Source organism: Aspergillus lentulus (genome assembly GCF_001445615.1).
Source record: "Aspergillus lentulus DNA, contig: Alt09, strain: IFM 54703, whole genome shotgun sequence".
Taxonomy (NCBI): domain Eukaryota; kingdom Fungi; phylum Ascomycota; class Eurotiomycetes; order Eurotiales; family Aspergillaceae; genus Aspergillus; species Aspergillus lentulus.
In genome coordinates, this window is record NW_028322117.1 from 1,010,100 (window position 1) to 1,034,353 (window position 24,254).

Consider the following 24,254-nt stretch of genomic DNA (forward strand, 5'->3'; position numbering starts at 1 on the left):
TACAAGGATGCTCCAACAACTACCGAACGTCAAGTCGGCTCCGAAGCTACCAAAAGGCAACTCGAAGCGCGACCATGGTTCGCCACCTCTTGGTTCAGGAAACAAAACAATATCAATGGCGAGATTCGCCTGACCCTGGTGATCATTGTTGATCTGGTCATGACTCGAATCCATGGCGAAAATAGATTAACCCACGCATGCGCTTGACTGCTTAGGGCCGACGTTCCAGTCCCCGGTCACCGACACTAACACTAGTCACTAAAAGCCAGGGGGCGAACAGGGGCTTATTTTCCATCCCGCGGCTTAGGCCTCGGTCTGGATCTGCCGCCGTACCGCAGTCACTGTCCACAATCATACGTCCGGTTGTGTGGCTCCTCGTGGAGTTCTATGACTGTGGACTTGGTCTCATGGACAAACACTCTCATGATGTTAGGTGCTACTGCCAGGGGCAGGGTCATTGGACATTGAAATTAGAAGGATTCGGCCAAACCAGTTCACTGGAGCAACCAGAGCAACACCTGGGACGGCACGATATTGCCTGTTTGTCCATCATTTCCATATTGGGACACGGATGGAACTCATGATGGAGACCGCAGAGGTGTTCTTTATCTCAACTGGGTTAGGAGTTACCTCTTTGGGAGAGAGGACTGCTGTATGAGTCTGAGACTACTCCGTACGCAGTCTTCAAAATGGTCTAGACAGGAGAAACACCTTACTCGTAGACATGTCCAGCGGTTATCTGTCAAAACACCGCGTGGTAAGGACAGTTCCGTGACACAAATAGTAAAAAGACAAAGTGCATACTCGAGCTGTGATGGCCAAGGGAGAAGGCACTCAGGGGTAATTATTGAATCTAGCTTAGACTAATAGCTACTGCCTTACTGCCTGGACTTGCAGGCACCAAGTATATACCTCCTCACGTGCTGCTGTCAGCTGTTCGTCCTGGTTTATAGTTTGCTCAGAAACTTCTAACGCTGAATCGGTATCCACCAGATGCAGAGTACAATTAGTTTTCTTCAGCTTGGTTCAAAGTTCAGTCCGACTCAAAGGTTAAATGGGACTCACCCAATCCTTCGAACATCCTGAAGCGGCGTGTTTCATACTGCCTCTATGGAGTAGCTACTTAGTTCGCTCCACCCGCCCATTGGTATTCCTCCATGATGCCTGATATTCGACATTGTCTAGTTTTCGATGGACCCCTCATCGGAGCACTTTGGTCTCGCAAAGGCTGATAATCGATCGTGGTTGTGGACAAGGTGGGGTCCTTGTCCACAATCATCCGCAGAGACGGGATCGAAATCGACAGTCATCACCAAACGAACTGTGGAACTAGGAAAGCCGCTTTAGGTCCCAGACAGCCGGTACTATATGTGCAGAATTATGCTGTATATTGTCGTGCACAGGGATGCAGATTGTCTACACTTCCTGGAGACAGATCTGAGGGATATTCTGTTACTACGTTGACCTCCGTACCGCCAGCTTCATTGCCTTGACCCAATGAAAGGTATAGGTGATTCGGTTCATGTTCGACATACAGGTCTATGCGCACTGTCTATGTTATTTCTTGATGATTTCTATGGCTCAGACTGGATGCTCCTTTACCTCGAGCACGGAATTGTTCTTCCAGATGCAGATGTAGGAGTCACCTCTTGTGCAGAGTGGATGACCACTGTGAATGCTGTTGAGAACTGCTCAACCGAGGTGCTGAACTCACAAATCAAAGGCTTCAAAGCTGGCAGCAATAATAGCATTGTTCGACTCTGCAGTCTGCACGTTCACTCCTCCACTTCCGCCCCACCAGTCCACCCTTCTTCTGTCCATTGGTTCTTCAGTGCGACGGCTTGTACACTTCTGCAGGGGCCGGCATATGGCTATGTCACGAACGTCCATTGGCCAATCCAGTCGGGGACCTGACAGACTGAACGTCCTTCTCAGTGCCCGTCATCGGACTGGGAGTGGGGGAAAATATTACACTTCCCCAGTGGTTGGTCCGGCCTTATGGATGTACGGTTACTTGAGTTTACCAGTTGCCGTGCAACTCCACTGATCGTGCCGGGTTCACTGGATAATTAGGTACGATTGACATGATCCGCCCCGTGCAATTGTCAATAATGACGCGTCGGTTGAGTTTCTATTTTCTTTTTTCTCCCAGAAGTATTGGCCAATGACCAGAGGGCTGGTATCTGGAGGCGAGCATCCAGGTGCTGCTGACTCTGCACAGATGCCCAATGCTACAATACAGAGTGGAATGCAGTTCTAGTGACAAGGGTTACTAATTATTTAAGCTTGTTATACTGAATGGCATGCTCCCCTGTCGTCAACGTGGACTCATTCATTAAGGTTGAAGCCAAACGAGGCTTGAATAATAACAGGGGTTCTCTTCAGGGCTGTTGAGCAATCTGCGATCGCTGATTCTAGTCCAAGTCCGACCGAAACAATGTCAATCAAAACTGTGGTGAGTGAGTTTGTTTCCGCGCTTGCATATCACATTCTGCAGGTCCATTCTGCGCAAAGTACTGAATATGAAGTTCAACTTTACAGGAAACCGATCACATTTTCTCCTGTTCCTGTCACTTGCTGAAACTTGGAGTCGGGGTGCTGCGGAGTCGGCAAGTCTAGATGGCAGACAGGCTGAAGCCGAGGCCAGATTGTTCCTGCGAGATTCATCACGTCGAATATCCTCCAATGATAAGACTCATCAACACAAGACCTCGTGCAGATGGCCGCCTCGTTCCTGGTGATCACAGCCTGTCGGGACACGGTTACCAGATGCAGACAACCCGATGCATCATGCATGCTTGATTGCTAAGGTGGCTGCAGAATGGCTTCGGATATAGCCTAGTATTTTGGCCATCTGCATCTTCAGCCTTGCGATTTCTGGCGTCTGACTCGACAGCGACGGCTGGCGCGCTCTCCTTTCACGTGCACACGTCGATCGGTGTGATAGAAACGAAGAGGCTGCAGGACGGGGCTTGTCAAATCTGCAGTTTGCACTCGCACTAAGCACTTAGTTTGAAGTAGCCAAATCAAGTCAATCTGGCAATTGGCAGCTTTGGTTTTGCTGCCGCGTTATGCATGCTGTGGAGCCTAGTGTCTCGTGCGGCGGAACTAGCTGTCATATTGACCATTGACTGAATTGACAAGTCAGCTATAATTTCATGCATTATCTGGATAACGTCTCGGCGTAGCTATTCTTCTGTCCAATATGGATTCGATAGCTACAGCTCAGTTCGATTCTGGACTGCAAACCCATATATGCTGTATCTGCATCTGCATCTGCCCTACCTTTCGTGGTTGTATATTTAGCAATAGCAGACCGGGGTCATAAGCAGACCAGATCACAATATCATTATACAATAGTTTCTTTCAATCTCCATTCTTGAAATCTGCCCAATGCACGAGACGGAATATAGTCTACATTGCTCATTGACGGAGAAATGCATCCTTCGCATTCCTCCAGCCACAATCAGGCCGGGGCACCTTGCCCTCACAGACTCTCAGTTATACGCGCTCACTTCACAGTCGACAATTGAACTTCGATACTGCTTATAGTGTCTGATTCCCAGAAATCCCACTACTAAAGGAACTCATCCATCACCGTACAGAATACAAAGTACCTGGTATCCGTAGCTGTAGCTGACCACAACCCGCGGAGGTTGTAACTACCTAATAACCGCATCAAGGGATAAGGTACCATCACCGGCCATCCCACCCCATCCAACATAAGACACAAAAAAGAAAAGGACAAACGCGTCGATCCTCGCGTAGCGCATACCAGGCCCAACCTCACTGTGGACAATTGACACACAGACGGGGGGACATATATCACCCCCCCGGCAACACGACCAACATCCTCATCCTCATTTCTTCTTGACCGTAGTCAACCCACAGACTAGCAACTTGTACATGATATCGATCTCACCATGGAACTAAAAATAAAACCCCACCTATCACTCCTCCTCCTCCTCCTCTCCGTGGCCATCGCCTGGGCAGCCCCCATCCAAAGTCCGATTTCGACCCTCCACACCCGCCAGGAACTAGGACCAGAAGCAGATGCAGAAGCAGAAGCAGAAGCCGAACCAGAAGCAGAAGCTCTGGACTCGCTGCTGCCATCGCCGTTTGATTCACCATTGGACTTGCCGTTGCCTCCGTTGCCTAAGCCCGAGCCTCTAGATGTCGATAGCATGCTTGCGAATTCGCCGCTTAGTGACTTTTACAAAATGATCAAGGAGGAGGTTAAAGGTATGACACCCGCTTGGTTTGCCCACGGGTATGTGGCCGCTGATTGCTGTTTGCTGATGCAGTGTTTAGTTGATTTGCCGAATATGAGGCATAAGAATCGGCCTGTATGAGCAGGTCTGCACGGAACTGGGTGAAGTGACGGGCAGGGTGGAGGTTATAGTGGGTTTCCTTTATATAAGATTATAATTTACTTGGTGTTAAGAGGTGCTGTCTTGCCTTCTAACCTGTCTTTCTTGTTTTTGTATATGTTTGCTAATATATTCTGCAGGTCTCCTTGGGCTGGAGTTGGTTTGATCGGGTTTACTGTTGGTGGTTGGGTCTTTCATTTCGCTCGGTGAAAAGGATTTGGGGTGTATTATAGTCCAATGAACGGTACAGGATGGTCAGGGTCCTTGCCGGCGTTGGCGTTTTTATAATGGATTCAGTTTCCTCCTGCATAACTTAGATCACTGTATACCTAGAACATCCCCTCCATATCCAGATCCAAAAACTCCGGGTTCCCAACCGCCATATCCGCCGCATTCAGTACATCGTCAATACTCGTGTCAAGCCCCGTCCCAGACGAATCTAGCCCCGCTGCCGCCGCCGCATTGTCAATCATGCGATGGATGTTCTCTGCATCGTCGGGTCCGACTCCATCGTCGGCGGCCCCCGCGGCATCCAGCTCCATCTGGCCGGCGCCCACACCCACACCAACACCCCCCAGCTGCATGTTCTGGATGATGTTGTTGACATCGAGATTAGGAACCTGAGACGGCGGCGCCAGCAGCGCGTTGACCCGCCGGTACAGCCGCACGATCACCTCCGCGCGCAGGGGGTCCTTCTCCGAGATCTTGGGCACGTTCTCGTGCTGCAGCGCCAGCACGTCGCGCAGGGTCAGGATCCCGCACCGCGGCAGCGCTTCCTTGTTCGGGTCCACAGGCTGGTGGCTGTTCTGCTCGACAGAAAAGGTCTCCGCCATGGGCGCGCAGATCAGCGTCGCGGCCAGGTCCAGCGCCAGGGGGCCGTTGCCTGCCTCGGTCTGGAGCTTCAGCTCCTCGATCAAGGCGGGAAACACGCGCGACGCCCCCAGCATCCGCACGCCGGCGATCAGCTGGCGATGCGTGTACGGAGGAGGTGCCATGCTGACCTCTGGGTTTGTGCTCCATAGCACCAGGGACTGGAACGTGCTGCGGATGCTGCCTAGCAGGCCGCCGCCGGAATGCGTCGTCCAACTCTCCAGTTCGGAGCGGTGGCTGCTGCCCACCCGTTGGAACGATAGGCAGGGCTCCAGGGAGTCGAGGATCGGTTTGATATCGGTGCGCGACGGGTGTCGCGTGCGGACATCTTTGAGCTGCTCTTCCAGCGTGCGAGCAGTGATGTTCAGCACGGTCCGGTGGATCTCTCTGGCTTCGCCAGAGATCGAACTCGGATTCACCAAGGAATGTAGCGCCTTTAAGGGGATCGAGGGGTCGAGTTCCGTCTCCCAGATATGGTTCCCCAACCATGTCAGCGCGAAGATGAGAGACGGTAAGAGAAACGGCTCGAGCAGATCTACTCATGTCAGTATCTTTCCAGTAGTCCATTAGTCCAGACCAATTAACATACATTCAAAGCCCCCTTTCAGAGTATCAAACTCGAGCTTTCCGGTCTCACATGCCTCCAGGCTCTGACTGAACAGTGTAGCCACAAGCAGATAGAACTCCTGTGGACTGCACGCCGACATGGTCTCCTCACTAATGCCTTCGGCGATGAACAGAGCTGCAATCCAGGAGCCCAGGTTCTTGTTCTGTTTCTCATCCAGAGCATCGAGTTTCTGGCTGCAGGATCCTCGCTCGAGCAGTCTGAGCACAAAGGAATCATTACTTGAGATCCCCAGATCGGCTGGTCGCAGATCAAATCGGTACTTGAAGGCCAGCACAAGCAGCAGAATACTTCCAAACTCATCGTACACCGGTTGATTCTCGCCTTGATCCTCGTCCCAGTGCCACGAGTCCAGTAAAGCGCAGAGCGGCTGCAGAACCTGCTTTGGGTTTCGGAAAATCAAAACCACGTCCAGCGCCTGAGGCCGCCGAGATAGCGAATTGCAAATGTTCTTCAATGTCATGCTTTCTTTCTGGCTGCAGAGATTATGCATGACCTGTCTTCGTTAGCCGACACCGTGCCAATCAAATTATGACGCAAGGACAAACCTCTGTGATTGCGCCAATGATCGCTCCTGCATTTCCCTCCATAGACTCAATCTCGTTGATCAACTGCTCCGCACGTTCAGGATTGGCGTTGATCTGAGACACCAGTTCGTCCTTGTTATACCCCACAGGAAGAGTTTGCATGGGATTCTCACCCAACAAGCGTTCTATGCTGGATTCGGGTATCAGTTTGTGCGAGGCACAGGCGAACAAAAATTCTTGCCGCACGTCGGACAGGACCGTGTTGCCTTGCATTTCGAACATCTGAGAAAATGACGGGAAGGTGTTGGGGTCAAGTCGGCTCAGAGCATGACTGATGCACATTTCCATCGGGATGGAGACCATGGTCGACGCTAACATGGCTGCAAAGAACGCGGGGAGCTTGTTGACCAAGAAGGAGCGAAAGACGAACATCGTTCGACTGGATTCATTGCGATACATGCCGTTTGACAGGACGTCAAAAGCAGCGGTGAGGATTTCCTCGATGAGAGCTTCGTAGTGTCCCTACATATGTCAGTCGACCCTATCTTACCGGGACGGCACGGTACCTACTCCGTATCGATTGGCGAGATAGTTGATCAGCATACCATCATCCACTAGGGGCCGGCCCACGAGCTAAAAGGTCAGCTTTGTGCAGCCAATCACCAAAAAGAGATACCTACCATCGCATTAATAAAGACGTAGAGACCTGCTCTCGAGTTGATCACTGGTCCATCCATGACGGACGCCTCAAATTGCAGAGCGTTGACATTCATGTTCTCCATCATTGGAACATCCAAGGACTTTGGCGCCCGTTCCCCGTACAGATTGAATTCCTTTTGGAGACCATCCAACCTGTTACGCAGAGGTAACGACACCTCAACGCAGAGGGGGAGATATGCCGAGAGCGCTTGGCCCAGCTTGACCTTTAACCCTGCAGCGTGTGAGATTAACTTAGCTCTCAGGAAGTGATGTGACATACCTTCATGAGACTCGGCTGAAAGAACCTCTAATCCCTTTCCGGTTCCAGACAGAGCAGCGAGGAGAATGCCCAACGATTCGAACAGCGACACCACATCTGGCGAACTCATCATTCCACTCGAGTGTTGACCGGGATCGAAATGACTGTTGTGCCACGAGACAACCGCATGGATCCAGTCAATAATAGAAAAGAAAATTGCGATAGCTTCTGCGTTAGTTTTGGGAGTACTTCCCGTTGATACAGAAAGCATGGCATCTTGGATGACTCGAATATCAGTCATCAAAGTATAGCATTTGGAACCGTCTTTGCCCTCTGACGTAGGCAGTTGCGGCTTATCATGTATAGACGAATATTTCAAAAGAGAGGTCAGCACAGTAGACGTTCTGACTCTGCTCATTCGGCACAGGCAGTCTATGTAGAGCGGGAGTAGTGGATCCCACTTGATGCGGGACTCGGACCGAGTCTGAAGCAGTGCATCAAGCAGTGCAGTTTCTGCAATCGGACATTTCTGAAACAGTAGCTTTGACAGATTTCTGAACTCGCTGGCATCGATTCGATGTATCAAACATTGATGGAAGAATGTTCCCCATTGGACCGGGGAGGTCATATTCTGGGAAGGTTCAATCATCCTGGCTTAAATTCAAACATAGCAGACACGAGATGATTATCTATAAATAAGCATTTGGTCATCCACGCTGGTTCGTGGGAGACATTTTGCTGACTCTTATACCAGGTCTGGAGTATGTGGTGGGAACTTGAGCGTCATTATTTGTTTGGCTGGAAGGGCGAGTCACATGATAATTGTCACATGACAGGACAGGACAACTGAGGTGCTTGTCATTGTAAGATCAACCATAGAACAGATCAACAGAGCAGTGAGTACGAAGGTAGCGTCTATGGAAGGGTTAGATGAGTGTTCATGAGTGCCAAATGCATCGGCATCTTTAGTAATGTATTAAAGTAAGTGTTTTACCAAAAGAAACCTAGATTATTTGCATCTATATTTTTGAAACTGAGGCATCAGCACTATAATAGCCATGCACGATCAATGCTTAAATACTAGCTATAAATCACCATCAACATAGTAGAGAACACTACCATAAGACAATAGCAAAGTATCTTGTACTCTGGACCCTCCCATCTGGAGATTCCTCATGTCAAGGCTAGCAAACCCATGAAGTCCAGTGATGTTCCCAGTCGTAAGGTGCCCAACGCGCGTAAAGACTACCTACAAACCCATGTTGTAATACTGGAAGAATTTGCAGAATAAGTTGCAAAGAACAACTCGACAACTATACAGAGTATTTGCATGTGGACCAAGAAACTAGAAGATCCCCATAGTCACTAACATCAATAATCCCCAGCTAAGCACAAGATTGGCTCATGACTCCCGATCTAATAAAACCTCCGGACAAATAATATCTCGGATCAGCCAGATGCTCGCACCGGGGCTAATCTAGTCCTTTGCTCCCCGCCCAATCATGCGCTGATAATGGACTTGCCTCTTTCAGTCCTGTAACTGACCTGCAATTGGAATTATCTAGAACTATCAACTATGGAGTAGACTCCAATGCAAAGCCTATGAGTGACTTGCTGCCCAAACACGGGACGCGGCCCACATTCTCACTACGGAATAGGTAGGTCGTCAACAATCAAGCAATCGGTGGTGATACCTAGGTAATGTTCAGAATTGGGTGTGAATGCGTGGGATACTCGGCGTAATTTGCAAGTCTCATGCAACACAGTCCTAGTTATTAGCATGTCGTGACTCTGTGTATGCCATCTCCGCGGAGATTGGAAAATGAAGGAAGATAATTCCGAATAATCAGGAACTTCATGTACATCAGTACAAGACGGGTGAAGCCTGCAGGGCCCTAGTGGGGGATTCGAATCGAGGCATTGAAATGTTTTACACGTACTCTGGGGAGGGGCACTTCATCCTGTATTTCGGCCGATACGTGGAATTTCAACCTAGATAAATTAGACGGGTAATTCTGTAGACGGGTAAATCTTGCTTCTTATTATGCAATTCTGTCCAAAGGTGCAATATTGCGTAAAGTGGCACATATCTTGTAAACCTCTGCGTCAACTTTTGGTAACATCAATACCACCACTGTATTTAATCATTAAAACTGCTGGACCCGCCATTCAGCTAGCCACTCAACTGATGCCACTGGTTGGTTGCATTGCTGAGCTATTAATATTGCAAACTCTCAAGCCTGGAAGACTCAAACACCCCTAACCACGGAACAGTGAGATAGAGTCTAGGTCGCTAGACGCCCGGTCCAACATGTTGAATACCAGGTAAAGATTAACCAAGGCCAGATCATACCTATACATGGTATTCTCCTGAGCACTGATGATGCAGGCTACACTCAAGCAGGTATCTGTAGTCAAAATTCCGTCCGAAATCAAGTGGGTAACTGAAAACCAGCGCATCTCGATAGCCCTACGGCCCCTACCGCCACCAGAGTCCCATTCTTCTCCACAAGCAAACCAAGGAATTGACTGAGTCCCCTCCCACGCCGCTCCCTGGGGGCGTCGTAATCACCGGTCACTGAGACAAACCGGTGGGGTCTCAGGTCGAGGAGTAATTGATGGATCGGACAGCCTCGAAAATCTGCCCTGGAAACTTGAGCAATAGTTCCATAATCCTTCTCCCAGATCCAGACGCGTCCGCCGTAAAAGGCATGGCTCAGGGGGTCTGGTCCGGAAAACACCCCGTGGCCATAGCTTACCACAGCCCTCGAACAATGAATTAATTCTGGCGGTAAATCTTCATTCAGGAGAAGTCCTGTGCATTCTCCAAAGACTCAGTCGGGCTGGATCTACACAATGACGAAGCATTACATAGAAGAAATATTTCGAGAATCAGTTGTCTCGGTCGTCGGTGAACGTGCCATAGGGAACAAACCTAGGCGCGGGAAGCTACCTCGAACTCTCAATGTTATCTTCTTTTCACACATCGGGAGTGTCGTTTCACAAGAATGATGCAAGGTAGTGTAGACGAAGCACATCGGTTCTCTGTCGCACTCCAAGATAAATGTATGATCAGTGTGTATGGTCATCGTCTCTTGGCGAGGTCCAACTTCACTCGGTCGAACGAGTCTGTTGTGTATGATATAACACCTTTTGAAGGGTAATAATCTCAAAGAGGTTATTCGATGGGAACGTAACATCGGACATTATCACCGTGGAGGTCACCCTCCTGAGCTTCGAGGACACGAAATATGTGAAGAGGAATCTCGGAGAGCATCCGGAGCCCGGGGTCCAACCATCCAATCTTCCATTGCAAGCCACTCACTCCAACTTCTCTCCGCGGCCTCGATCTCGGAATCCACCGTCCCTTGCAGGGGCCGCAGGAAGGGAATGGTTTCCAAAGGAGGCATATCGTAATCTCTCTTAACGGCAGCCCAGCCGCCGCTCTTCGCAGCGAAGAGATAGTTGCGACGTTCCTGTTCGTGGAGATATCCAACGCCTGCGGTCCAGTCATCGCCGAAGAATCCTTGAAGGACCCCTGGAGAATCCATGCCCGTGGCTACTAGACGTCGAATATAGGGGATGAGTGACACAGAGGGGGCCGGATGCGGGGACGACTCTGAGACAGAAGACGGCAGTCCTGCAGAAGGGGTTGATGCTTTGCTAGAAGAGCTGGAGACAGGGTGCGGTATTCGTTGGAAGGGTAGACGAATGTTCAAAAACGCGCACAGTGCTTGGACGGTGACACTATGTTGTGCATGGTCTAGGAAGTACCGCTGGCAGCTCTGGTAGTGGGGGTACCACTCGAAGATATCGAAGGTGCCATGCGCTGCTCCCTGGGACGACCCAGGGAGGTCAATTATAGTAGCGTGATCGAATTGCTGAGCGGAGTCCATTTTGGCGGCCCCAGACAAGGGAGTTGACTGATCGGAAGGATTTCTGTGTAGAGAGTACCCGGCTTAGCTCTAGGTCCCTAACTAGCCATTGATCTGCTGGTCTTCGAAGAGACGAAGGGAATTGCAAGAAGCTGCCACTGGTGATGATCTTTGCGCTTTCGGGAGTTTCCAGGAAACGCTCAGCTAGACGTAGAGCGGAGAGGGACAGAACAAACGGGGGAGAGAATTACTTGTTCACAAAGACACTCCTACCTCGGCGGATCAGGAGAGACACCCTTCGTCGAGGAGACTCAGAGGGGGAAGATGTGGAGCGGAATAGGTTTCTAATGGCAAAACCTAGGCTTTTACCTTGGCCGGAATCGTTATCAGACATCTGCTAAGTGTGCTCCATCTAGAGACAAGATGATCTCTAGCTTATGCCATTAATGTAGTCGAACCGAGATTATTGAAAATCGAGTGTGTAGCGGGGAAACTGAGCCGACGAATGCTTCGGGGAGGACCGACCCATCGAGAACAGGAAACAGAAAGGACTATAAGTATATGTCGAGTAACAAATCGTTGCAACCAGGAAGACCAGGAAGAAAAGAGAGAGAAAAGAAGAAATTGATGACAAGGGAGGCTGCGTGGGAAAAAAAGAAGCGGAGCTGGGACTCGCACTTGTATAACTAACCAGTTGAGAGCGAACAGAGCTGGAACGGGTCTACCCGATCAAGCAATTAGGACTGTTTATTTGAGGGCCTAATATAGAACACTAAGTCCCTAAAATATTATTCGACCATCGAGACAGCTATCGTTCCAACGATTCCATTTTCCGAGTACCTCTCTACATGTGGGTAATTAGAATTTTTATTGAGAAATGACAGGCCATAGCTAGCAAGGAAAACGACGGACGGCAGTTACAGCAGTTGATTGCACTGAGACATAGTAATTCGATTCAGATTGATCGGAAGGAGACACTGGTCCATTGGACGTGGAGGCTCAGATCGATGCGAATCGAATCAGTGGATGCAAATGGGGGTGACCAGTGGCGAAAGAGCCGTGTTCATCGCGTGTCCGTTCACTCCTGCTGGTGGATCCTAACAAATTGGCCCGGATCAGAAATGAAACATCTCTGTCCAGCATCTGGAAGCGATGATAAAGGAAGGCATTTCTATGGCTCAGACCTGGCCCCAAGGATCAATTGGACGAAACTGTCTTCACAGGTTACCTAGAATTACCCTGTCTAGGTTGACTTTTCCGACTGGCTTTGTCATGTTCTGGTTGGGTGTGTGACTGCTATTTGCAAAATTTTGGGACTGGTACCCTGGTAATACCAAACTTACCCATGCCTGTACCTGAGCCCACCTCCAACCTAGGTAAGGTAGCTCCTTCCCATTGGAGGGATACGGAGGGAAAGTTGATACTTACCTACCAGGCGCTCGACGGCCCCTGTTTCTAAAGCAGCCTCCAAGATCTGAGATCGTCCAATCTAATCGATTATATTTGAACACTTAAAATAACCTTGATAGTATCTAATTCACTCTGTCCATGACAGCCCCAGATTCTTCCTTTTGGGTTCCTTAAACGCCTACGAGCCATTGGGCGTGCGGAAGAGCCGCCGACATTTGCCAATGGCTAGAGATGCCTCTGGTAACTCAATCACTTCTCGAGACGCAATCAGCGGTGAGCATCTCAATACGAATCCCTGTAGCCGACCAGACTCAAGGACTTCTACCTCTAGCCATATATCAGGCCTGAACCGAACGACACATCATTTCTCAGCTCTCTATCGGACATGGATTTGTCACACTGTGCATGACGTACCAATCTTCCACATCACCCATAATGCCCTAGGATAGGCCTGAACGGCGAACCTGCAATGGACATTGCCTTGAGCCTATGATAACAGTTTATTGCTGTTAATCACTGTTATGGCCAGTTGATCGGGTTTACCCGCATTCGCTACCATACTTCTGACGACAACACGTCTATCCCAAGTAGTAGAACCGCACATTCTTACCCAGCAACACGAAGGTAATCAGGAAATGTTGAGATGAGCGGTGAGAGTGATACATCACCGCGACGTCTACAATGCAAGTAATATGCGCCAAGCCGGAAATATCTTTCCAGCAGAGATTTGTTCCCCATAGTAGTGCAAAGCAGCTTCTAATAGTTCTAGCTCCCGTCCCGTCCTCGCGGGTGGGACGTGGCCATGCTTCTGGAATATCGGTGAGAATGTCTACTCCAGTTTGGAAGCCATCCTTCATACCATAATGGGCATTCTCTGCGAATGGCTTTAGAGCCAGGTTGCTATCTAAATGATTGGTCGTTGTGCAGGAAAAGGAGATATGCAGGTTTACCGTTATTGTACAACGCAATCCGCTATTCAGTTAGTTATGCCCTACCCTGATATATGTATTTCAGACCGATCAGACTGATCACATCGAGCAGATTCCCTAAGTATGCACGAGCTCCAATAGTGGGCCGTTAGGCCGCGCGATTCCAGGAATCTACCTGCATGAAGCGATCACCTACATTCTACTAAATAGTGACAGCTCTGGGACTCGACACTGGGTATGTTGAGTCACCGGTCAGTCTATCGAAGACCATATCGACAATCCCTACCTAGATTCGATAAAACAATAACGCTTCATGCATGGTCCACGGGTGTAATATATTTCAGGCGGTTGAGTTGCAAATTACGGATACCTACAATACAGTACCAAGATTATTACCGGATCAACCAGGAACCACGGTCTTCCTCTTCACTAGAGAAGTTTGTTAAGTACCTTGCGATCATGGACTTAGACAATAACATCTGTCCATTGAGGGCTCTGGTAGGAACATACGGCCTCAGCTCTGCATGGATGTTGAACTCGGAGACACCGATACTGACGCCCCAGGATCTGCAATACGACGACACAGCCACAGGATCGTGGCTCGCACAGGTGGCTCGTGCATCATCAACTGTACCCATCAAAGCCAATACTAGACTACAAGGCATGCGGACGTTGTACACAGTACCCCTTAGTCTATGGAATGGAGATGACATATTCACAGTTCTGGTGATATTATTCCCACGTCTCTATCAGAATTGCAGTGGACAGCCCTGCAACAATGCTGCATCGAGCTGCGATTGAGCAGTATATGTAGCAATGAGATTGTCCATTGCAATATCCGCTACTCAATTGGCCTACGGGGAGAATCATTCCTTGTTTTGTATGCGGACGGATTGGAACCCAGGGGTTGGGTCGCATGAATTCGCCACCTCGTACCTGGTCGATAGACACTTGCGCAATGAGATTGGCGTACTTCGAGGTCTCAGCTCGGTTCACTCCTTACTGAGCGAGGAATAGGAGGATCGACAGGATGACGCGGTAGGAAGACTCGACTGCGTCTCCGTACATCGTGAGAGCTGCAAATAGATACTGGCGGTCACTCGATGTGTCTATGAGGATATGATAGGTATTATTATTGCGTCGAAATGCGGTTGTGTGGAAGGATATGAATACAGGATTGTCAATAGTCTGACATGTCCTTCCCATGCTGCTCGTTCAGGCTCGCATGGCAGTGGGCTGTATTGCCATGCTATGGACTGTCGGCGCCCCGTCAGTACCTGTTTCGGCCGAAATGGGTGGTGAAGGGGTGAGTGATCCAGTTATCTGCGTCTAGGGGCATGCATAGCAGAGTAGGAATGATGCAATGATCATTGCTTTGAACTCATATGTGACATGTCATGTCCACGCCCCTATTGCAGGCCTTGGATCTGCTGGTTCTATTGTAATATCCTCAAGGAAGAAGAACAAATAGTCGAAGAGATCGGATACGTCCAACTGCACTCTATTTCCGTGCTCCTTACTTCGCTAATAGTCTGACCCTGTTACCTGGTAAGGCGATGCATTAGACAAGAGCTTGGCATGTGATCCTCCAGTACGGCGTAACATATGGAGCAGTCAGGTGGAGATGGTTCGTTAGAAGGGGTCAGTATTGTGGTATGAGCAAGAGATTATTCGACCTCGAGAACATCAGACAGAAGAACTTGATCAAATCTGAGCAGTATGCTGTAATAGGGATAAGCGAGCAATCAAGAATAGTTCATCTTGAAGCGTTGTACGATGAGGTTGGTGATCGTCAATCAAATGCCGCGGAAGGGAAGAAATGCTGATATATGGGGGGAAGGGGAACTATCTAATGTAAGACCAAACTTCGGAGAACGAGACTTACTCCGGAGTAGCTGCCTAAGGCATCAAAATTACTCCATAGGAGCCAGACAATCTTCCATCTTGGCGCCCATAGTCCGATCTATCCGAGAGCGGAGTTGACACGAGTCCCACGAAGACTGCTATGTTGCATTTGCATTTCATTTACCCGCCCCAGGCGACATTGCAGTGTCTGGCAGTCTGATTCTGGCACTCACCCGGTCACCGATGAGGTCTTATATGGCAATTCGAATTTCCCCGCGTGAAAAGGTGATATGCGAGGATAATACTCTGGACAAAGCCGTCTCGGCCGTATGATCGCGGTGCAAGCCCAACCCCACGGGATGCGGATGGCCCACGCTTCACCGGTAGACCGGGGAATCCCGATCACAGTGTTCCATCTATGATTTTCCCCCAATTAGGAGTACTTTGCTTATTCTGCAGAATAACTACACATACTTTCCTGGAAACGCAATTCAATGTTGATTACTTAGGAGTACAAAGAGGTTGAATACCCTTCCTCATTGTGTGGGCGGCTTTCCGCCTAGACACAAAATCACCACATCGGATCGATTTCTCCCGATAGCACTTTATTATGGATTAAGGTAGCAATGAATCAGACGAGGGGTACTTTGTTACCTAGAACTAAAGGCGGCAGACGAGCTGTAGACTAAAGCGGTTAGTGGCAGCTGATAATCAGGTAAAACGATCAGATAAGATTTCTGATGGGGTCTGTGGAACCGCCAGGGACGCAACCTCATTGGGTTATTCCACACGTGATGTGCTGACAGATCACAGATGTGGTTGGTGTGAGTCAGTGGCCACCAAAGCTTGGCATAGCTGGACGGTCGCTAAATCTCCTTAGCAATTCTTACGGTTGGAGAGATAAGAGAATGGGGTTACGGAGTAGAATTATCCGATCCTGTCAATAATAATAATCAGCAATTTCCAAATCAAATCCCATAACGCCAAAGATATGGAAGGACAAAATCTCTGACCGGTGGCCACACCCACGATGATTTCCCGGAACCCGAAAGCGGACAGGCTTGGGCGGGTTTCCGCCGATAGATAAGCAGCCTGCAATCTGTGACCTTAAAGTATCGAATAACACTTACCTCCACCCGAACTTCGGAAGTTTCCCCTGTCCAATCACCGTCCTTTTCCTTTTGTTCTGGCAGTGTTTCCTCCCAATCCCGGCCTTGTATGCCGGTAATTCTACTGCTGATCTCGACCTCTCGTTGTGCTGTCCTCCCACTCGTCCGACTCCGGCATCCTTCTTTCGCCGTCCTCCGCTGCCCCTCGCAACCCCTCCTACTGTGTCGTCCATCTCCAGCATAAATACATCTCCACGTCTCTTGTTCTTCGCTTCTTTCTCGCTCATTCATCTCATCATCTCTTCCCTTCCTATTGTCTCTTCCCACAGACTGTTATTCGACAGTCGCCACTTGACTGACCTATACCAGAGACAATCCATCGAACTATATTCAAAATGTCCAACCTTCCTCACGAGCCAGAGTTCGAGCAGGCTTACAAGGGTGTGTTACACAATCTTAGATTTTGATGTGGCTTCAGGATGATCTAACAATTAAATACAGAGCTTGCCTCGACCCTTGAGAACTCGACTCTGTTCGAGAAGAACCCTGAATACCGCAAGGCTCTCGCCGTTGTCTCCGTCCCCGAGCGTGTGGTTCAGTTCCGTGTCGTCTGGGAGGATGACAACCACCAGGTCCAGATCAACCGTGGATTCCGTGTCCAGTTCAACTCCGCTCTTGGTCCCTACAAGGGTGGTCTCCGTTTCCACCCCTCCGTCAACCTGTCCATCCTGAAGTTCCTTGGTTTCGAGCAGATCTTCAAGAATGCTCTGACCGGCCTGAACATGGGTGGTGGTAAGGGTGGTTCCGACTTCGACCCCAAGGGCAAGTCCGACAACGAGATCCGTCGCTTCTGCGTGGCCTTCATGACCGAGCTGTGCAAGCACATCGGTGCCGATACCGACGTCCCCGCCGGTGACATTGGTGTCACCGGTCGTGAGATCGGTTTCCTCTTCGGCCAGTACCGCAAGATCCGCAACCAGTGGGAGGGTGTCCTCACCGGCAAGGGCGGCAGCTGGGGTGGTTCTCTGATCCGTCCCGAGGCCACCGGCTACGGTGTCGTCTACTACGTCGACCACATGATCAAGTATGCCACCAAGGGCGCCGAGTCCTTTGCCGGCAAGCGCGTCGCCATCTCCGGTTCCGGTAACGTCGCTCAGTTCGCTGCTCTCAAGGTCATCGAGCTCGGCGGTTCCGTCGTCTCCCTGTCCGACAGCAAGGGCTCCCTGATTGTCAACGGCGAGGGCAGCTTCACCCCCGCCGAGATCGAGATCATCGCCCAGCTCAAGGTCGACCGCAAGCAGCTGTCCGAGGTCGCTACCACCGAGGCCTTTGCCTCCAAGTTCAAGTACATCGAGGGTGCCCGCCCCTGGGTCCACGTCGGCAAGGTCGACGTCGCCCTCCCCTCCGCCACCCAGAACGAGGTCTCCGGCGAGGAGGCTCAGGCCCTGATCGACGCCGGCTGCAAGTTCATCGCCGAGGGCTCCAACATGGGCTGCACCCAGGCCGCCATCGACATCTTCGAGGCCCACCGCCAGGCCAACCCCGGCGCCGCCGCCATCTGGTACGCCCCCGGCAAGGCCGCCAACGCCGGTGGTGTCGCCGTCTCCGGCCTCGAGATGGCCCAGAACTCCGCCCGCATCAGCTGGTCTGCCGAGGAGGTCGACTCCCGCCTCAAGGGCATCATGGAGTCCTGCTTCCGCAACGGTCTCGACACCGCCGTCAAGTACGCCACTCCCGCCGAGGGCGTCCTTCCTTCCCTGGTCACCGGTAGCAACATCGCCGGTTTCACCAAGGTTGCCGAGGCCATGAAGGAGCAGGGTGACTGGTGGTAAACATATCACCCCTTTTCCAAGATTATGATGACGACTTTTTCTGAGCGATTACCCCTTTTCTTTTTTTTCTACTTTCTTCTCTTCTGGTTGATCCCAAGTGCATTGAATTTGGACGATAGAGGCGCCGGGTTTCGGGTGTTCGGATTTCATTCTTGTATAAACTTCTCATGATCTAGAGCATTAGCATATATCATGATTCAATATATACCATTATCAAAATTCTCTTCAAATCCTTCAAATTCACATATTGGATTGGAATCTTTACTCGAAAATTCTGCAGTCGTATCGGTCGAAGATCCCTTGGACCTTGCTTGCTGTGTTCTCAAATGAAAAGAATTAGATTAAGACATGTATCATTAGTACTGGAATATATTACAAGTAAATGTCGTTAGCGGTCTTCAGATACCAGACACCATCCCTCATCTACCCGTGAGCAAATACTGACAAAACTGCCGCCCTCAGGTATCGAATATACATATATGTACTCCGTGAACATATGATAGCCCCATTGTCACTCGGAACACCGTCGCTAAATGCTCAAAAAAGGAATTAAACAAGACTATAAGAGATTTTTTGTTCCAAATCGACCAAGGTTGGGTATCATGCGGGATAACGGAAATGAAAGAAAAAAAATTATACAAGTCGTCATGATTCCGGCCACGGGGCGAGGTCGTGCATGAGCCCGCCGCCGCTCCTGGCTGATGATGACGATGACTGCTTCTTTGGGGGATCCGTTCGGCCTGGGCTCGACACCGGAGAATAAGTTGTTTCGGGAAGGCTGATGGTAGGAAGTGGATCACTCAGCACGCTGCGACGGCGGGATAAGACCCCGCCAACTGATGGGTTGTCCTTTTCGCGGGGAACGGGAGCGAGGGTGTGGTTTGGGGCCGCGCGGCTCCGACGACGGCGGTGACGGCGAAGGTACTCGTTGGGGACGGGATCGACCTGCTTCTTGGCGGCAGGGACAAAATTCAAGTACAAGGGAAAGATAGCGCCGGCGCAGAAAAGCGCAACAAGAACGCTGTACGAGTAGGAAACACCCCCGGCAAGCTGGGCGGCGTACTGCGCGAAGGGGAAGTAAACCCCACCGCTGATGGCCGTGGCCAGCAGCGAAGCAGCCGTCTTCGTATGACGGGCGGTGCCACGGAGGGACAGGGCGAAAATCGTGCTGAATGCGCCGCTCTCAAAGAGGTAGACCATCAGACTCATGGCGACCGCCGTGGAGCCGGTTGTCTTCATGCATAGCACTGCAAACACAATCATGCCAATGTACGAGAGCATCAGAACCCATCGTGGTTTCAGGAACCACTGCATGAAGGCGGTCAGGAACCGCCCGACGGCAAAGACGGTGTGTCCGATCGTCAAGTATTCGAAAGGGCCTAGGCTAGAGCTACAATTGGGTTAGCGGTCTGGGCTGGTCATCGAATGCAGTGGAGGGATTCTGACCTTGGATTCGCAGCAACGACAAAGGAATCGAAACTCTGCGAAAGAACTTCTTGGCCTGCCACATAGAAGAATTGGGAAAACACCCCAAGCCCCAGGGTCAACCAAACCACAGGCACTCCGAGCACTTTGGTCATATTGTCCTCGCGGCGACGATCGGCTAGTTCCTCCAAATCATCATCGGACGCCTCGGGGATGGGCAGATAGTAGAAAGCCACGGCTAGGAGCACGTCGAACAGGGCGATGCCCAAGTAGGTCCATTGGATGTCGACCAGGGATCCCACATCAGTGACTCGTTTGAACAAGACCTTTTTGGCCAGAAGAGGCGAAACAACGCTTCCAATGGCCTGAACGCCCTGCGAGATATTGAGACGGATTTCCGAGTTCTCCAGCGGCCCGCAGAGAGCAATGAACGGGTTGGCGGCCGTCTCCAACACCGCGAGGCCGAAGCCTACGATGAAGTTCGAGACTGTAAAGGCAGAATAAGAGGTCAATACGGCCGAGGGCCAGAAGATGAGCGTCCCGCACGCGTATATACATAGGCCCGTTATAAATGTCGACTTGAACCCCCATCGCTTCAGCACAGTTCGACCGACCAGTGGTGGGCCCACTAAGTACCCACCAAAGTATACAGCATGAAGACCAAGGGAGCGCCACGAGTCCAGACGGACGATCTGCTGAAATTGAGAGTTCAGGATGTCCAGTAGCCCATACGCGAAGCCCCACATAAAGAAAAGGATGGTCGTCAGGGCGTTCGGGGCTATCGATTCTTTGTTCGTCAACTTGAGCATGCTGGGTGGGTTATTCATGTTCACAAAGTCGAAAAAAGTGATACTGTGCGGAGAAGACGTGCTGGTCAGGGTAGCCGTATTGGCTTCTGCATCGTGACGAACCGATTCGGGAGACGTCAAGAACTCCAGCATATCCATGGATCCTGGTTGCGTTGCTCGGGCGTCAGCGACACTACCACTGCTACGGCTTCCTGACCGTGACGGTTTATTCCGGGTGCTGCCGGATTGCGAAGGCGACGGCGGTACATTGACAGGGACCGCGACAGCTCCCTGGGGAAAGGCGGTGGGAGGTTCGACCGAAGGAGGATGAACCACATCAGCCGTGTTCGGAGTGTTGTCGTCCGTGTCTCTGATCAACTTCGGGATGAGACGAGCCACAAGGGGCTTTAGACTGGGAACACATGCGCACATGACCGACACGTTGACTTCGACAACCGACCACATGAACGAGAGAGATGCGTACCCTAGATGCGCCGTCAGTGATCCTATAAAACTCGACGGATAGGTTGGAAGTCATACAGCTAAAATCGTCGCCCGAGGCAGATTGATAATGGAGATCTTTGACCGCGATTTGACGGGATGTGGCCGCATCCTGAATGTAGGCGATCCGGATCACATCGACCACGGCCACGAAGAAACCGAAGCTGAAGGTGATAACCAGGATAATCTTCTGTTTTCGAGGTAGGCGCATCTGCGTCAAGATCGGGTTTGGGATGAACAAGATGGCTAAATCAGTAATGATGTTGACCGGCGAGGAAGAAAGGTATAAAGTGAGGATATCGATACACTGCGCGTCCGGCGGCAAAGGATACGAGTACGCAGCGTACACCGGATGACATTGAAAGACATTGACGAGAGTGAGGGCCAAGCCAGCTGCATTGACGGCAAAGAGAGTCACGTAATTGGCCCAGCGAAAGACCTTTTCGCCCTTGGTCAAGGTCAGGTAGAAGACGAGGATGGAAGTTTTGACAGCCATCAACGCAGGATTCTAGGGTATGGCATCAGCGACCGCCCGTTCGTGCATTCTAGGGACCAGATCACTCACGTAGAGGACGGTAAAGGCATAGTCGGCACGGCTGAGACCGGGTCGATTGTCGGGTGGGATATCATAGTCGTGAAGACCCAGACCCTTGCTGGTCGCGTAAAAGAGCGAGAACGAGAAGCCAAAGTCGATCAACTGAGAATGATTAGCGGCTTTCCCATGCAACCAGGAAGGCGTCGAGGACTGCGGAACGCCTCAAAGAGTGCGCGACATACCCAAGCCAGTAGCATCAGATAGTCATGCAGGCCAACCCTCCGCACGACGAAGATCCGCGACACGAATCGCAGAGCTACAAAGACAGTCGCGAGAGCGAAAAATATGATCGAGACGACCAGTACCTCTGGTCTGCGATCCGCCATGCTGGACGAACACGCACAGACCAGTTGAAGCCTGTCCTCTGGCTCTCCGGACCCAGAACCAACCCACGAAGGTTTCAGACCCGCTCAAAAGCGATCTATAGAATTAAGCTCCCAGACGGAGGATATATGTTCAAGACTCGACTGCAAAACGACCCCATTGTCACCGAATCGCAAGTTCGGAAGGGGGAAAGCGGGACGACTGGCCAGCAGTTGAGGGAATCCCGAAGACGGCGAAAAGCGTAGGGACTTAATTCTTTAGTGGTTCGCAGGTCCTAAGGAAGGGCGGAGAAGAAGCGGAAGGTGACGAAGATGTCGAGGAAAGAGTGCAAAAGAGGAATTGGACTGAGGTTGGAATGAGCAATAATAATAGATGGGATGCGAAGAGATCGGGAGATTGAGAGGTTAGGAAAATTGAAGAAAAGAAAGTTAACCAAGAGAAATGACGGGTAGAGAGAAGATTCTGGGGATGTGAGGGGGGGAATAATAATGAGGGATTTCCTCAAGCGGAGAAAGCTGGTAGTTATTGGTAGTACTTAGTCAACTCGCAACTTTATTTGTGTGGCTCGCGTGGGTCGACAGAACCATACCTATGTATTCTGTAGAGGAATAAGTAACTGATGAAAGAGACAGTCTATATAATTGATGCTATTAATGAGATGATCATCTCGAGACAGATCGCTAGCTGTTGTTTTGCTTTTGGTGAAGAGGGAAAAACATTGGATTCTTGAACTTTGACCATCCTGACGGGGAATAGGACAATAACAATATTCCTGGGCATGCAGGGAAGGGAAAATAAAATGGAAGGGCGATCGTTGGAATGTGAGCCGCATATTTGTCATTCTTTAATGAGCATTGATCATTTCTCGTATGAATTACTCGGGAGATGTTGATAGCCAGGTACTTTTGTTATAGAGTTCTCTATCCTACCTTAAGACGGTCGACCTTATGCTAAGTACCAGAATGATGCCTGACTTCTAAGGTATTATTTATTGTCATGTCACCAAATAATAAGACGGTGATAATAATAACTTGTGGAAATATCTAAGGTACCTCTCTATACCATCGACGTAATCATGAGCCATGTCTCAGATCCTTCGACCTTCCAAAGGCTTCATCTCCAACAATCTTTTCCCAACGCTCAGAACTAGTCTACCCCGGTTATTACTCCGTACTTTCCCTCAATATCCCATGCGGCCTGTTCCCCGTCCATGGCGCTGTTGAAGTTTCACTTGTTGCGTATTATGGAACCAAACGCCTCCCTCATCGTTACTCGTCCATGATCCATCAGCCACAGGAAACCGACGAATCTGTCCCATCAAGCTAATATTAAGGTTTCCTCTGCAAGTCGAGTCCAATCTTCTTGTTTCAGGGGAAGATCATCGTTCCCCTCTTTCCATCAATCCGGATCACCACTTGGATCTGCTGCGCTTCGGAGAAAACTCCCTTGCAGATTATTGGATGATCTCTGGATACTCAGGGATAGAAGCGACATATGCAGGACTAAATGAAGGTTGACTTTCGGGTATAACTCATCATTAAGATGATGGATATGGATCGGTTTTCATCGAGTAGGTGAGTCCGCCTTGATGCCTTGGAAGCCGGGTTGGTAATCTTCAAACTCAAGGGCCAGGATTGAGTCGATTTCATTGTTAGTGATTTGGTCAATAGCATCTGATATCCTCTCATCAGCATTATCTGTGTCTCATTGGGCAAATGCCTCTGTATTTTCTGTTGATGGCGGACATTTCTCGAAGGACCGCATATCGATCGCTTCGACGATATGTTCATCCCATCACTACTCGACGACCAGGGAATTCTCCTCTCCTTCACATAGAACATCGCAGTCTAGATCGATCATCTGATTACTGTTAGTAATGAATCTGCGATGAAGATGCAGAGATCCTCGCTTAACCTCCAGATGCGACTCTAATGTGGAGACTGTCTCCTACCCCCGCATGTTGTTTTTTCATCACATGGCTGCTACGCTGCTATCAATCTCGACTTCCCAGCTTAATCGACTCTCTACCTCCGAGGGAACCAAGACTTATCGATGTAACCTTTGCGCTCTTCACAGCTATGATCTGTGCCGGATTCCGTCGGTCTGCAAAATTCTGTGGACGACTTTCTGCAGAAATGCTGCTAAACGAGGCTCCACCTGGATTGACAGCCATCTATAAGATGACGGCCTGCTCAGCTGAAATCTCTCGCCATAAGCAGGGATCCGCGCCTGGAATATTCGGGCTAACTTACTTGGAGACCTTGGATCAGA

At 50.2% G+C, this 24,254-nt stretch overlaps 4 protein-coding genes across 4 annotated transcripts; 2 read left to right on the forward strand and 2 right to left on the reverse strand.

The window, feature by feature from the left end:
- Positions 1–3,923: 3,923 nt before the first annotated feature.
- On the forward strand, positions 3,924–4,381 carry ALT_5150 (uncharacterized protein; the record flags this gene model as incomplete). The annotated part of the gene is made up of 2 exons (XM_089599873.1): positions 3,924–4,270; positions 4,357–4,381. The coding sequence occupies 2 exons, from the start codon at positions 3,924–3,926 to the stop codon at positions 4,379–4,381; spliced, it is 372 nt and encodes a 123-aa protein (XP_089455750.1).
- A 318-nt stretch (positions 4,382–4,699) lies between these two features.
- On the reverse strand, positions 4,700–11,246 carry nut1 (putative RNA polymerase II mediator complex subunit Nut1; the record flags this gene model as incomplete). Its single annotated transcript, XM_033555420.2, has 7 exons — positions 4,700–5,775; positions 5,830–6,361; positions 6,414–6,914; positions 6,963–7,025; positions 7,073–7,323; positions 7,372–7,683; positions 10,676–11,246. The coding sequence occupies 7 exons, from the start codon at positions 11,244–11,246 to the stop codon at positions 4,700–4,702; spliced, it is 3,306 nt and encodes a 1,101-aa protein (XP_033411311.2).
- Positions 11,247–16,913: 5,667 nt separating this feature from the next.
- Positions 16,914–18,350, forward strand: ALT_5152 (glutamate dehydrogenase; the record flags this gene model as incomplete). Its single annotated transcript, XM_033555418.2, has 2 exons — positions 16,914–16,959; positions 17,020–18,350. The coding sequence occupies 2 exons, from the start codon at positions 16,914–16,916 to the stop codon at positions 18,348–18,350; spliced, it is 1,377 nt and encodes a 458-aa protein (XP_033411309.2).
- A 645-nt stretch (positions 18,351–18,995) lies between these two features.
- Positions 18,996–21,985, reverse strand: ALT_5153 (putative MFS monosaccharide transporter; the record flags this gene model as incomplete). Its single annotated transcript, XM_033555417.2, has 5 exons — positions 18,996–19,740; positions 19,797–21,048; positions 21,104–21,572; positions 21,630–21,761; positions 21,842–21,985. The coding sequence occupies 5 exons, from the start codon at positions 21,983–21,985 to the stop codon at positions 18,996–18,998; spliced, it is 2,742 nt and encodes a 913-aa protein (XP_033411308.1).
- Positions 21,986–24,254: the final 2,269 nt, after the last annotated feature.